Source organism: Leuresthes tenuis, unplaced genomic scaffold, assembly GCF_036924035.1.
Source record: "Leuresthes tenuis unplaced genomic scaffold, fLeuTen1.0.hap1 SCAF_22, whole genome shotgun sequence".
Classification (NCBI taxonomy): Eukaryota; Metazoa; Chordata; class Actinopteri; order Atheriniformes; family Atherinopsidae; genus Leuresthes; species Leuresthes tenuis.
In genome coordinates this window covers 9279110-9294546 of record NW_027325376.1, presented here as the reverse complement: position 1 = coordinate 9294546, position 15437 = coordinate 9279110, and the positions used below count along the sequence as shown (strand labels likewise).

At 39.3% G+C, this 15437-nt stretch overlaps 1 protein-coding gene across 2 annotated transcripts; it reads left to right on the top strand.

The window, feature by feature from the left end:
- Window positions 1–474: 474 nt before the first annotated feature.
- Window positions 475–9952, top strand: LOC140282148 (myozenin-2-like). Of its 2 annotated transcripts, XM_072376730.1 has the most exons (6): window positions 475–683; window positions 1502–1590; window positions 2421–2587; window positions 5754–5898; window positions 7952–8135; window positions 9380–9952. In XM_072376730.1, the coding sequence occupies exons 2-6, from the start codon at window positions 1509–1511 to the stop codon at window positions 9612–9614; spliced, it is 813 nt and encodes a 270-aa protein (XP_072232831.1). In that variant the 5' UTR covers window positions 475–683; window positions 1502–1508; the 3' UTR covers window positions 9615–9952. The 2 variants fall into 2 exon arrangements, with proteins under 2 accessions (XP_072232831.1, XP_072232832.1); XM_072376731.1 differs by lacking the exon at window positions 475–683 and having other exon boundaries at window positions 1449–1590.
- Window positions 9953–15437: the final 5485 nt, after the last annotated feature.

The following is a 15437-nucleotide window of genomic DNA, read 5'->3' as shown; positions in this document are numbered from 1 at the left end:
AAAGACTGATTATGTCATTAAGAGAACTATTACTTCGAGGTATAACTGAAAAGGCTGTGGTTCTTTTGAACCATGGTGGGCTAAGTATTTCACACACTGCATCCCCCTTATTGCTTTTTTTTTTTACAATAAATAATGAGATGGTGCCATATGTCATGTTCATCTGAGGTTGTGTTTATCCTACTTTTAGGAGTTGGTAATGACCAGATTTTTTTTTCATAACTTCAAAGTAAGAGGGTGTACTTTCTTTTCTTTTTCTTTCTGTAACTGTCATTGATCTTTCCACATAATCCCTAATGAGTGCAAAAGAACCCACCAAACCACAAGTTCTCCTGTGCTGAAATCAGTGTTGAGCTACTGGGCGAGAGAGTCAGATGGCTAAATGAGCAGTAGTGGCAGTGCTCTAAATTTAGTCGTCCCTCCGCTTATGAACTGAATACCAATGACAACAGACAAACTGACACCCACCCACCCACCTACCCACTCACTCACTCACACAGTCAGTCAGGCAAGGCTGCAGCCCCCCTCTGCCCACCCATGACGAACTCTAGTATCGTGGAGCACGAGCACCCACGCAGATCGCACTACGCAGTCTGACCCTCCTGGCTCTCCCCTTTCTAACTTCTCACCCCGAGAAAACAAGCACAGCTTAAGACTACCCCCTGAGAGTCCTTCAGGACAGGTAAGCATCACTTAGGCCTCTCCACAGGTGTGCTGTCTAGTTCTAATACGACACTTGTACTTTGACTCAAGCGTGGCCCTCACTACCACCCACAGTGATTACCACTGTGTTTTCCTGTTAGTCACATAGCGTTTCTTCTGTTGCAGTTATTTTTAACAAATATGTTACTGCATGGTCTCTTTACATCTTTGATGATTGCGTCATTTTTTCATGGTATCCCCATTAACTTCAACAATTCTTTTGCTCAATATAAATGTAATATGTATTACTAAAATAAAATCGTCTGCTTAATCAAAACTGCTTTTTTTTCCAAATGACCTGCGTGGTGGACAGACTTTAGCTTTTGCTAGAAAATGGTCCCAAAGAAACTTTGTGAGAAATGTTTTGGATTGGATCATAACCCTTGTGTTCAATGAGACCTCGGTGCAAACTTTCCACTGTTCTGTTTTCCACTGTCTTCCATGTTTGCTGTGACAGCACCCTGTTCTCTATCTGTGTCCTCTCAGCCCACTTGGGCAATTTCAAACATATTGATTCCCAGACCCCCTGACACAGCTGGCTGCCATGTCTGAAGAGCATGTGCTTGGCGTTTAACAGCCCAAGGTTATTTAAAGGGATGTGCTAACTTTGCCCTTTTCACTGCCCCAATAAATTCTCTCTGTTCCATTGGGTGCATGTGGGAGATGCTTGATGTCGGCCATCCGATGGCAAAAATGTTATTGCATTACCTTGCTTTTGCCTCTTGTTATTTATCTGAACAGCTCTTACCGATGTTCACTATCTCCTGTGATTTCTTTTGCCTCACTCTAAACTCTCAAGGGCAGCCATGTCACAGTTTTCCACAATGACAACCAGAGAAAGAAAAATGCAGGCAGCAGCGATCTGCAGGGAGATTCAAGCCCAGGAAGGTACCCAGCACCATCGTCTCCTCTTCACTTCCTTGTTTATATAACCCCTCTTAAACCTCTTACCTTTTCCTGGATTGCATTCTTTCTTTGCTTCAGTTTTTTTTTTAAATCTCTCCTTACATTGCACCCCTCTCACCTCTCCACATCTAGCTCTACATTATCAAAGACATGGAAATAACACCTTAACTTATATCTTAGGTATCTTAACTTTAATTAGAAACACCATCTTGCCTAGCAATCATTGACCACATTCAGTTATAGAAGGCGCAATGCCCATCATTTTCCAGCTCAGCAGTTGCCAATCCCTCCCCACCGGCACTGACTATAAATAAGTAAATGAGTACTTTTATTGGCCAAAGTAACTAATCCCTTTGTCGTTGTCCTTTGAACACGCTATTTCAGGGCGAGGACAACTGTGTGTGTCTCGGGGATAGGGAGGGTCTGAAGGCTACTGACAGCTGAGAGATATTCTGGCAAATTACGTGTGTCATACTTACTATATAGGCCTATGACATCTCCATGATCAGCATGCAGTAGCTAGCATGAGGAGCAAACCACAAAACAAGCACCGAGCACGTGTTGATTTGGAGGGAAGATATTTCCTCGTTCATCATACTGGCAGGAACGCCACCTCAGCAGTCCATGTAGAGGGTGGCTTTGCTTGCAGCAGGGAATTTTCCTTTCCTTTTGGTCTGAATATTATTTGCTTTCAGCTGTGTTTGATCGGTGGTAGTATCGCAATCAGGGTAAAAAAAAAGCCTTGTTAGAAGCCTGACACTTTAACTGAATAGATACAAGATGTTTTGTTTTTTTTGTCTCTTTTTTCTCAGAAATGCAGATGGATCTTGGGAAGAAAATGTGTGTGCCTAAAGACATCATGCTGGAAGAGCTGTCTCTTGCCTCCAACCGGGGCTCCCGGCTTTTCAAAATGCGCCAGAGACGCTCAGAAAAATACACTTTTGAAAGCATCCAGAATGAAAACAACATGCAGCTCAATGTAAGAGTAAAGTGTGGTGCAGTGGTCTAATAGTTTGATACTATTCCTTTTTGTCAATACATGAGTGGGGGAATGTGTTTGTGCAGGAACTGCAGTATTGGATTAAGTCAGCTCCATCACAAAACCTGACCTAGCTTTGTTCAAAGGTAAAACAAAAAAGAAAAACACGAAACACCTTGAAGCTTCTCTACAGCTCACTGCTGTAATTAACACATTATATTGTGTTTGTGTAAACCCCACAAAGTGTACAAAATACACTAGACCACTCCTTAAGAGAACACTGCAATTTCAAAGCACTCAAGTCCATTTAAATACTTTTTTTCCCCACCAAAATGTTTATTTGAAACAAAAGCTTTGATGCAAAAACAGTTCTATAACATAACCTGTTATCTAATGAGCTTTCTGGAGATGATGGGCAAATTGTGTTACCCTTGGACAAAGTTGAATTCACACGACACTAAGATAACCTTTGCCTGGACACAGCTTCGAAGCTAACATACAGTCACGTGAAAAAGAAAGGACGCCCTTCTTTTCGAAAGCTTTATGTAGCAGAACATCATAAATAATTGCTTGGTCCTTGTGCTACCTTAGAATTAGGTAACTTCAACCTCAAATGAAAAACAAAACATGATGTTACAATACATGGTGTTATGATTTATTTAACAACAAAACACCTCATACCAACTTTAAAGAAAAATGGTGGTGGAGTGATGATTTGGGCTTGTTTTGCAGCCACAGGACCTGGACACCTAGCAGTAATTGAGTCAATTATGCGCTCCTCTTTGTACTAAAGTATTCTCAAAATTAATCAGATGTATACTAACCTAATTTTAAAACCTGTAAGGAGCAGATAATGTTGAATTATGTTCTGATATATTAAACTTCAAGCATGTACTTTCTTTTCAAGATGACTTCCCATGAGAGTTCTTCATCTTTTCGGGCATCATTTGATAAGAGTGATTGTTGTTGATTAACTGAATTTCACACTGCCAGAGTGTGTGTTTCTCCGTGCACAGTCACCTGTTTTTCTCACCTTATTTTCCCACCCTGACATGAAAAACAATTGCAAAGTACCTTACATCCTGACAGCTCTTGAAGTGACTTGTGCTACACGGAGCAGCATGTAATAGTAACTCGAGTAGTCCTCCAGCAGGTTATAAGTAGCTTTATTAATGTCCCTTTGTGTACGGATGGGAAGTGAGCCAAGTAAGCGTTTTCTTCTTTCAGCTGTACAAATCTTAGCCTGACCTGTTCATATATTAAATTTCCTAAGCTCACTGTAAAATTCAATCAAGCTTAACCAAGCTTCTCTTTGTTTTATCTAAGTAATCTGCATAACTTGTTATATCTTCTTTCATTTAGTTGTGTGGTAGCACTGTGAACTTCATTGCCCTCTTGAAGTCTATAGATAAATAAATTATTATGCTCCGGCAAGGGAACTTCATCTTTGAAGTGAAAAAACTTATCTCGGTTTATTTATTGCTTGGGGCGATAGAATGACTTTGTTTCAAGTTGTCAACATTTCCTGAGGAAGTCCTGGAGTAAATCATCCTAAATATCTTTCAGACGGATGAAAGCTGGGTGCCTGGACTGCAGTGCATTTCAACCAAGCCAAGAAAACAATGTCTCAAATGCTGAGAGAAAATAGCCAAGCAGACAGCTTCTCTGTTTGTTTAAAAAAAACATGACAAGTTGTGATTTCTCAACTGCTTAACATGAAGAAAAACCAGCAAACCTACTATATCACTGGTTTACTATTACCTAGAATATCAACATGTTTAATTTATTTGATTGGATTTTTATGTAAATGATAAAGGTTGGAAGGGGAACATGTTTACCTGTTGCATTTCCTTCCCCATCTCTGCTTTTTTAACAACTCTCTGTAAAAGTCTGGGAACTGACTTGGGATGCGGACGTTGGATTCTTGCTGCTCAACTGTCTTGGGTCTTTATTGTATTTAGTGTTTCATGATGCGCCAAATGTTTTCAGTTGGTCAAAGACAGGCAGGGCTGTCCAGCACCCTGACCCTTGAACTACGAAGCCATGCTGATGCAATAGATGATAATTGTCTTAGTATTGTCTTGCTGAAATGTGCAAGGCCTACCCTGAAAAAGACATCATCTGGACGGGGTCATATGTTGCTCTAAAACCTGTATATGCCTTTCAGGATTGACGGTGCCTGTGCAGTTAAGCAACCTACCTTTTCTGCAGGCAATAATGCACACTTGCAACATAAAAGATGCAAGCTGTTGAACTGAGCTCCGATAACAGGCTTGATGTTCTCTCTCTTGACTAGTCTGGAGGATGCAGCATTCGTGATTTCCAAAATAAATTTAAAATTCTGCTGCATTGAGTTTTGTTTTTGATTTGTTTTGTTGGTTTTTTCCTATAGAAAATAATTCTATCATAAATCTGCAGGCAGCTTAACAAAAGGCTGAAGGGATAAGTCGCTCGCTCCCCACCATAAAACAGAAGGAGTAGCAAATTCCTGTACTAATCCTCTGTAGGTTCATGACTTATGGCAACCACGTCATTGTAAATATTGCTTAAAAAAGCTTTGATGACACATCCTTCCAATTAGCGATAAACCATATATTTTTAGCCGAAAAATGGCTTGAATAACAGCTCATCATCTGTCAGTTCGTTATTTTTCTTTTAGGGCCCACGTTGCTACCGTTTCGGTTCACTCTCACAGCTTCAGTTGACTCATTTACCCCAAAAAAACTCTACTGTCAATCCATCCATGGCATATATTAAATAGTGACTAAACACTACTTGCAGCCAACTTACTGGTTGGTTGTCTTAGGCTCAAACTAAGCTGAAAGGAGACTGAATTAACTATAGCTCTATAGAACTATAGATTAAATTTTGCTTTGTACGTGAAAATGCCTTCTGCCACCTCAATTTAAAAGGTGACAGCTTCTTTCCGTTGCTCCCAAATAACAACTTAAAAAAATCATAAAACTGAAACAAAAAATAAAAATCAGGAAACTGATCAAAGTTCACATGCTAAGATAAGGGTTAAAAAGCTCCATAGAAGATAAAACACAGACCTTTAAGACAAAAGTACAGATTTTCTGGTCAAATTAGAATCTCAACAGATAGAAGAGTTTTCTGCTTTTCTTTTATGCTCAACTGACCTCTTTGATCTTTTCTTTTTTTATAGAATTGTGTAGTTTCTCAAACTGAGAACGAAAATGCCACAGGCGGCAATGGCAGTGAAAACAACTTGGATGCCAGTCAGCCATCTAATGTGACAACTGATACACCAGATACAAAAATGGTGCCAAATCCCAGCAGTATTGCACCAGGTAGGTGACACTGGTCAAAGACCTATGAATTAATGTAGTAGTGATGCACTGTAGCTGAAGTTTTCTAGATGACTTGAGTTCCACTCAATCTTTACTTTACCCGTTTCACTTGAAGACATTTCAAAATGAGTTTTATTTTATTCTATTATGACCTGATGCGGCACATATGCTTTTACCTTTTGAATATCTATGAACATGAGGGAAAGGTTAATGAGTTACAAATAAAGCTGAAGGTTTAAGTTATGAAATGGTTTTATTTCATTTTTTTAGTTTCTTCAAAAGCTCATAAATATATATATATATATATATATATAGTGGTTTAGTGGTTTTTGTGGACAGTTTAAGTTTCCCATAAAGGCTCCAGATTTTTAGAAGGCTTTTAAAACAAAACTGTGGGTCTCAATGGGTTAACATTTCTTTCTGTATGTTTTTATAACATTGTATGTACAGTACAGCTATTGCTCCTGGAGGAGACACTGGGTGGACGTGCTGAGCACAAAGTACTGGATGTACCATGTTTTGATAAGGATTCAAGTCTTTTTCATTGTTTGTACTGACGCAGGCTTTGATCACATAGGAGAACATTTTTTTCTTGTCTGGAATCTGCTGTCCTCAGGCAAAATACGATTGCATGTTTTTATTATTTCTCTCTGTGCCTGTCTCCCCATTTCATCCCACTCCTTTGTTACATGCCTCCACATTCCTTTCTTTTTTTTCCAAATTTTCTAAAAACCCTTTATGTTGTAATTAGCAAACAGAATTTAAAAAATTGTTGATTTTCACCCACAGGATGTGTTTCCTGTTTGCCTGATGTGCCACTGATACCATCGGCTTTGCACTCACATCCTTCCACATGTTTCAGTTTTGCCCAGCTGACACTAAACCAGTACTGATTTAGGGATGAACATGTCCACACTGTGGTGGGGTGTTATTTCTGGACCAGACACCACCCTACTGTATCTGAATGAAGTCACTCCAGCTGTAGCCGAAATTAGGTCAAAGTGCATTTGGTATCCAATGGTAAAAAATCTTAAAATAGCACTCCCTTCCCTCAAGGAGTGTATGTTTCATGTTTCTATACTGATAGAAACATTCCTTTGGTCTGATACCACGAACACTTTTGATCCTAACTGAGCTTGATACCAAGCATTAAGGCTTGCAGGTACAGTTCCAGTTAAAACTTTCTTTCAAAATGCTGTTTTTTTGTTGTTTTTTTTTCATTTTAAGAGTCTCCACATAAACTTGGCTGTGTAACAGGCATTCCCACAAAAATATCAACTTAACCGAATGTTCATTCACGCAAACTATATGCAACTGCCTCAGAAAATCTTGTACACAGTGTTTCGTAATAGATTCCCCCAAAAATCAGTAAACATCCCCTCAGGTCTGTTTGGACGCTCCTGCTTCCTCCTCAGGGCATAGCATAAACTCAGGAAGGGGGATTGTTCATTGTGAGAGGTTAGAACGTGACACGACGCCCCTTATTATGTAATGCCTGAGCTTGTAAGCCCCCCAGAGTGAGGCACTGGGTTTGAAGGTTAGTGCTTTGGATGGGCCTCTCCCATCAACACACACAGATTATGCAGGGAGACATACATGTAGGCATGCACACACACGGAAACATGGGGAAGCTGATCCTTGATTTGTTTTGCTGTGAATTTCAGCAAGACAAAAAAAGATGAAAAGAAAACAGTGGAAAGTTGTAGTATCCCTCACTCAGACTGTTGCTCTGACATACATTTAAAACATCTCAACTTACTCTAGTATATCAGGAAAATTAGAAAAAAACATTTTGTAAGCAATGTTGCAAGTGCAAGATTGCTTAAATTGCTTAAAAAACCCACTAAACTTTCACAACTTTCTCCAAACTTTTTTTTAACTTCGCTGTTATCAGAGAGAAACACAGCTTGCCTTGGACAGTATGTTTATCAGACACACTGTGTGGAGAAACTGAAAAATTAAAAAAACAACGGAGAGACAAAGCAAAGAGCTTGTTCATTATGCAACATACAAAGGTCCATTAATTCATATCTGTGTTGCATAATTTACCTAGGATATGGAGGTCCTTTGAAAGACATCCCCCCGGAGAAGTTCAACAGTACAGCAGTGCCAAAGTCATACCATTCACCCTGGGAGCAGGCCATTATCAATGACCCAACCTTGGCTGACACGATCATCACCCGCCTGCCTGAGATGGCGCCCCGAGCAGACCTACCAGGATACAAAAGCTTCAACAGGTAACAGCCATATATTTGGCACAGTGGACAATGGTTATCAATGAAATGCCACTGTACTGGTTGATAGTAAATGCTAGAAGTTAGTGTTATTAAAGATGTACGTTGCCACCATTGTCCATCATATGTTTTGAAGTCTTATTCATTAGCAATTGGGCATTCAAATCATATCTTTTTTTCTTTTGGTTGTTGTTAACAGTAGTGACTGAAACCTATTTTTGCTAAAGAAAAATTTGACATTTTAACACAGGGCTCCATGGGGATTGACTCAGTTTAAGAGCTCGCCCCACGTGGCCATTCCAGGAACTGCAGTTTTACCACTTCCTCGTCAGCTTACCTTTTGGCCCCAGATGTTTGTGTTTAACTTTGACACATAGCCTGTATTTCAAGAAGTAACATTACCTTGTGGTTTATTAAATATAATTTTGAAGCATCTAGTTCAGAGGAGCCAGAAGCAACCGTATTTGGACAGGAGGGTTGAGCTGGAGACTGACACGTGTAACTTGAGGGTATTCAGCTGGTTGCTATCTCTAACTTTACCTCTAGATGTAAGTCTATCCTGCGCACTGCTCCTTTAATTATTTAGTTATTTTTGAAAACACAAGGAGAACACGAATCACAAAGAGAGACTATAGTTGAAGACATAAAAAAAGTATGAATGACATCATATTTCATGACAGAAACTGGCATTTTGTTTCTATTTCTATTACAGTTAAAGGTTATACAAAGCCAGCCTATTATGGCTATCAGGTACGTTTCATTAGGAGGTACTGATGGATTAACTATGTCCATCTTTTGTAAACAATCTCCATAGTGTAATAGTAGTATACAGAAATGAGATGGTGAGAAAACGGACTTTGCATTATTTGTAATATACAGAAATTGTTTGCTAACATCAGTTGTAATAAGGTGTCGATCATACCAGATTATGACTCCAAGGCTGGTAAAATAAAATCCCTGAGTAGAATGTTCATGCTTATAAATGTAACCTTTCATTAAATCCAAAAATTTAACATTTTTGTTGTCAGAATTTACATAGTTTTACTTTACATAATGTATGCAAATCCTGACAGACAAAACAAATGTGCTCCTTCACAAAACTGAACACAGCTTCTCCAAGTGACATAATCTTACACTCCTGGTCAAAGTCTTCACATTTAATTAGCTGAATCACTGTAAATGTCACTGCTGTTTCTTGCATTAGCACATGACAGTTACTGTTAACACCACCACTTTGTCACCTCCAGGGTGGCAACCCCTTTCGGTGGCTTCAGCAAAACACCCAGAACTGCTCCCATCAAGCCCCTTCAGGTAGAAAACCTCCCAGAGCTCCCGGAAATCCCAGCGCTCCAGGGGGATGGTGGGGTAAACCGGCCCTCCTTCAACAGATCTGCTCTTGGGTGGGTTTCGACGGGTGGTTCAGTCACACTTCCAACTGTTTCCCTTGAGCCAATGCTCATCCCTGAGTCAGAAGACCTTTGAACCCATAAAGAAGTCACACAGGGATGTTGTCTATGTACATGCTTCAACCGGGGTTTTTGTGGGCGGAGTGACATTTCTGTCAGAGCAGAGTGAGGGTGAGAAAAAGCATCCTGATGGGTGTTGCTGGGTTAAGTTAGCATGTACACAGCATCCCTTGGTTTCCCAATGGTGTTAGCTATTGCAGTGCCAGGAAAAAAAATTATGTAACACCTTGTAAAGTAAGAGAAAACAGTCCTGGAAAAAGTCAAATTGTTGTATATTGATGTGCATAAGACTATTCTATGATGTAAAGACAAGTTTTTGCTCAATAAAGTGATGCAGAATGCAACAGAAACAAAGCTGTTTGGTAGTGTTTCTCACCGCTGACATTTTGAAATGCATTAAAAACTTAGCGCTGTTTTTGTAAATGGATCCCTGATTATGCTTTTAGTGTGCTGGAATGAGCCTCTCTGAAGGCTCACTTGAGTGAATGATGCTGCTCCTATTCATTTCCATCACACATTGTATCATGTAAGAGGCAAAAGTTATATGTGAGCTACTGTTATATGCCCAAAGGTTACACTGCTTGACAAATCAAATCTGCTTCACTGACATGAGCAAATTGACTGATGCAACTTTTCCCTTTTGGCTATGCCCAGTAGAGGGAGTGTGACTGATGGGCTGAGCTGTGCCCACTGCTTATTTGCCTTTCTCTTTGTAACTAGAGTACTTTGAATATCTTTTTTACAGCCATATCAGGCTGCAGTAAACAGACTGGGTTAAAGGTACTTGCAGGTTGTACAAGAGATGCATAGCAATAATAAGAAAAGATTGTTCTTGAATTTCATATTTAGTCTTTTTGTGGACAGCATTAGTAATTGCTATATTTAACTGGGAATATATCTTGATGTTTCATCCATCCATCCATTTTCTCCCCCTGCTTAATCCTAATCAGTCTCATGGGGGAGTTGAGGCCTATCCCAGCTGCCATTAGGCAAGAGGCGGGGGTACATTCAGGACAGGTTGCCAGTCCATCACAGAGACAAACAAGACAGACAACCATGCAAGCTCACAATTCAGAATCACCAATTAAGCAAACATGCATGTTTTAGGGGGGTGGGAGGATGCCAGGGAACCAGGAACCCATTTGTTGTGAGGCAACAGTATTAACCGCTGTGCAGCCCCTTGATGTGCTATTTCCACATGAAACTAAAAACTTATTTTATGCAGTCGGTACTCTGTAGCTGCTTTGAAGTCTACATGGAAATTCAGAATATATTTTGTTTTTAATTTATGTTTGATATACATTATTTGATACTGCCTATTGACATACTTTAAATGGCAGCAAGTCTTACATTTATTCTATCATTTCATTGCTTCATTTTGTTAATTTTGTTTATTCAGTTTCATTCCATGTGGTAATTTATGTTCTTTTTTGCATGTTAGGCTTGTAACACATTCTAAAAAACCTGGTGTCATTAGTTTGACTCCAGTTGTGTGTACACATGCAGCGGGATTCACTTGACAACCACAGTTCTGGATGTGCTATTCCAGTTTTGAAATGTTCGATTTGGTACAGTTTCAGCTGGACTAAAGTGTTTTAAATATCTTTTCTCTTTTTTTTCTTTTTTTCTACATAACTAGCCCAAATCTGCCCTTAACCCAACGTGATGTGGAAAGTGTTGTGGGTTTATTCTGTCTGCAGTGAAATGAAAGTCAAAGCAAATATTACCTTAACTTTTTCTGATCTTGGGGTGTACTCTTAGACAGTGAAATCAATAATACAAAGGTTTTTTCCCAGCTTTTTCCACATGAGTAAACCCTGAATGACTAAATCCACACACTAAAAGGTTAAATCCAAAATCCACTCATTTGATCTTTGACCACAGATTGAGCTTTGATATTGTGAGCATGAAGTTATTCTAGTAACTGTAGATTTTGCACTTGATCTCCGTGATGCATATACATTGAACAGTGTAAGCCTCACTGATCAAAATGTGATGAGAAGGAAAGAAACCAACCAGTGCACATGATGCACATGAAAGGGAGGAGGAGTAACAGTTATATCAGATAGGTTGTAGTTATGAGGGGTCAGATCTCAATCAAGTTGGCTAAAGCTGTGAATCACACAGTATTAGATACTATTTAATTTGTAAAATGTGACCACCTTGGCATCAGGTTAGTTATTATCAAGTTCTTAGTTTGGTTCGCTGGTCAAATCATAAATACAGAGTGTTCTCACTGCCAAATTATTATATTTATGCTGGGAGTTGTTGCCTTTTAGTAATTCCTCTTTTTATATTCTTTTTCTGCTCTTTTAGATCACAGACATGATGCCTAAGTTGCTTAAATTGGATTTCTATTTTCTAAAGAGTTGTCACTGTGGCCTAAAACAACAAGAGTAGGAGATCACACTTAAGCAATAGGAAGTCAAGAGAAAAGCAGCAAGATAAGATAAGAATAGAGTCAGGGTCACCTTTATTGCCAAGTATGTCATTCATACAATGAAACTCTTGGTATTTGGAGCAGAATAATCACAATTAACATCATCAAAAAGTAAAAACGCTGGAATAAAATTATATGTAAAAAAACATGAAAAACATGTTGTTTTTTTTCATGAAAAGCTGTACGATAGGTACAGATATGTCCAAAATATTTGATTTTAAAGCAGTAGAAACACTGAATACAAAAATAAAACAATCCCTAAAGATGACAGTAGTGATTGCTGTGCATCAAAAGTGCTGCACAAGATCATTTGCTTTCTTTTCAATAAATCAGTCAATCTGCTGTATCTTTACATGGAAGACTAATTATATAATGTAATAACATCTTTACATACAGTATGACTAATTTGATTGCATTAAGTGATGTCCTCTCGTCTCCAAAACAGAATTAGGAGATGTCTCTCAGATTTCTTAGAGGCATGTGACTAAGTCCAGCGTCAGCATTCCTCGCCTCTGTCAGAAGGCTCTTTGGAATGTGTAGCTCCCGGTGCCACTCCCTCTCTGAGTCCTACTGAATTCCTCTGGCCAGCCTTCTCCGGGGAATTGTGTGTACAGCACACCACCCAGCATCCGATAGTGCCAGCAGCTCTGCCAAGTACATAAAATATCTAACATCGTGTACCAAGAGCAGGCTTGAATTTTTTTTTAAATTTTAAAAGTAGACATTATAAAAATGTATTAACGGAAGTGTTATCACCAGGAACTCCAGCGTAGGCTGAGGGTCGAGGAGCCAGACGTTTCGATTATTAATCCCTAACTGCTAATGGTTTCCCCTCAAGCATGTTTTCCTTGGCATGAAATGGAAAAGAAAGAGCTGGAGTTGCAATGTATTCTAAATCTTGAGTTTGCTGTGGACGAAATAGCAATAACAAGAGGTTCATTTCATAACTCTTTGTTGTTTTAAATAGAAAGATTTACAAGCATTTAGAGGGACAGCTTATCAGAGCTTCACTTAAACAGCGGAAAATCCCATTAGAAACTGCTCTTACAGAGAAAGGATATACAAATGTGTCATTTGCATTCAAATCTAGACAGAGTACTTACAGTACAAGATGGTAACATGCATTTTTTTTGTGTGTGTGTTCAACAGGTGCAAGAAGTGAGACATGTCAAATTCCCCCGTATTTCATAATTCATCTCATGATTTCACTGTATGACCCAGCTCCGTCTGAGCTGCTGGCTCTCTGTATCTTTATCAGCAGTAACAATGAACTCTGCTGCAGTTGCAGTCACCATCGTGTTTTAAAGCTAAAGTCCCTTGGGTCTCCATTTGCACACACAGCACCAAGGACTGAGTGCACTGTTTGCTGCTGACACAGACAACCGCTAAAAGGCTGAGCCACTTGACCAGCCAATATCCCCGAAGGATTTCTTTAAGTATGCATGGGCTAAGCGAGAAAACAAATGTGCTGTGAAATAACTGCAAGGGCACCATGCTTCACCTAGAGGAAGACACGTAGCTCTTTAAAAGGTATTAGCAAGCAGAAACACTTTTGAGGCATTCACTGTCATATTTGAGATGAGTTTATATTTGAATCATTAACCAGACATGTATAAAATCTTGAATTAACCTTTAACACAAATAACTGACAAGCATGGTTAATCTCATGTTTCAGCATTATAGTTTATGACTTACTCAATTGATGACAATACAGACTTGGTGAGCTTGACATATTGGCAAGGCACATGCTCATTCTCATTGTAAAGGGCAAATCCTGATGGGATATCTAAAAATATGAGAGGACTGAAACATATCATGGGTCAGTAGGGTGGTGCTGGGCTGCCTGTGAGGTGAGGTGAAGGGTGTCAGGGCCAACATTCCACTTCTGAAATGAGGGGAAATGAGGTTGAACTGAGTTTCTCTCAGGGAAAAACTGAAATCTGTCAACTTTTACATGGGAGGGCACAGTACGCTTTAGTAAGTGCACTTTAGTCCACAAACAAAGAGGAGTGCGCTTGTTACCGTGCACACGGTGGTGTTTGTGGTTTTTAATTGGATGGGATCACAAGGTGAATTCCGGAATCAATCTCTTTTCTTCTTCAAAGAACCACCATTAAGGACAAAAAAAGGACTCATTATCTCTCACATTAAAACTCGTCACTGTAGAAACCACCCTATGGAGAGACTCACACAGCCAGGCCAGTAATTAGCCTGTTTGGAGAAATGGTATTCCTGTTTACTTGCAAAAGCCCTTGAGACCAATTAGAACTGTGCTGCCACACAGTAATCCAGCCTCTGTGTTTTGCCTCGAGGGGCTCGTCTATATTCCTGACTAGTCAATATTTGTTAACATCCTCTCTTTGGTTAACAGTCAGTCAAGAATCATTAGCTTACAACTGCAAACACAACAGGTAACTAAATAGACTGCGAGACCAAAAGAAAGAGCAAATTGAATTAAAATACCTGTGAGAAAACAGAAAATAGGTTTGAATGTCTTTAATGTGGAAGGAGAATGGAAATATTTCATTCTGATTATGTTGTTCGGACAGAATGATGAAGCCTTTGACTTTCCCAGCATACAGCACCGGGGTAAGGAGGCTTTTCCTGCATGCTGCTGCTACTGTGGGTACAGCAGAAACAGCAGTGAATATATATCTCAGTCACCTCTTTGGCTGCACTCCAGATTTAACATAACCCGGTCAATTGCAAAATAAAAAAAAAAGAACAGGGAATGCTCATGTCATCAACTTTTTTGTATTAAAAAATGAGCAAAAATCCTACCCGAGATAGGAGAGGTTCATACAAATGAACACAGAGCAAGACAAATGCACTCATGGTGCAATATGAAATACACCCATGCTGGGAAGTCATGCTGTTTTTGTCTCAATGCTAAGTCATCACGATGGAACACAAATACCATGCCAGCGAATATGGACAAGATTCTAAAAGATATTTGTTAGTTATCGCTTTAATCTTTTAAACTATGTTTTCTCCAGGGCCACATGAAATTTGACAAGATCAAATTTATTTCCCAGATGTCACAAACAAAAGAAATACTGATCAGGGATTGAACAAAAAGTCCTCTCAAAGAATTGTTAAGCTTATAATTACGACAAACCTTGAGAATGCTTGTTTAAATATAGCATAAGTTGCTTCAGAGGTGTGAACTCCCGTGGCTCCCATCGTAGTGTTGGAGCACATCTAATCTCTTGCGTAACAACAGGGCATTCACCTCTGTGTGGTTCCTCATTAATAGTAATTCGATAGCAACACAACAAATGCCATTCACAGAAAAGATTATAAGCTTAGCTTTGTTTAGTCAATCAATTCTGTGCAGTTCTTCCAAAAACTGATCGAGGAGTGTTTTCACTCAACTAACATTTGTTGACAATCCCAGTT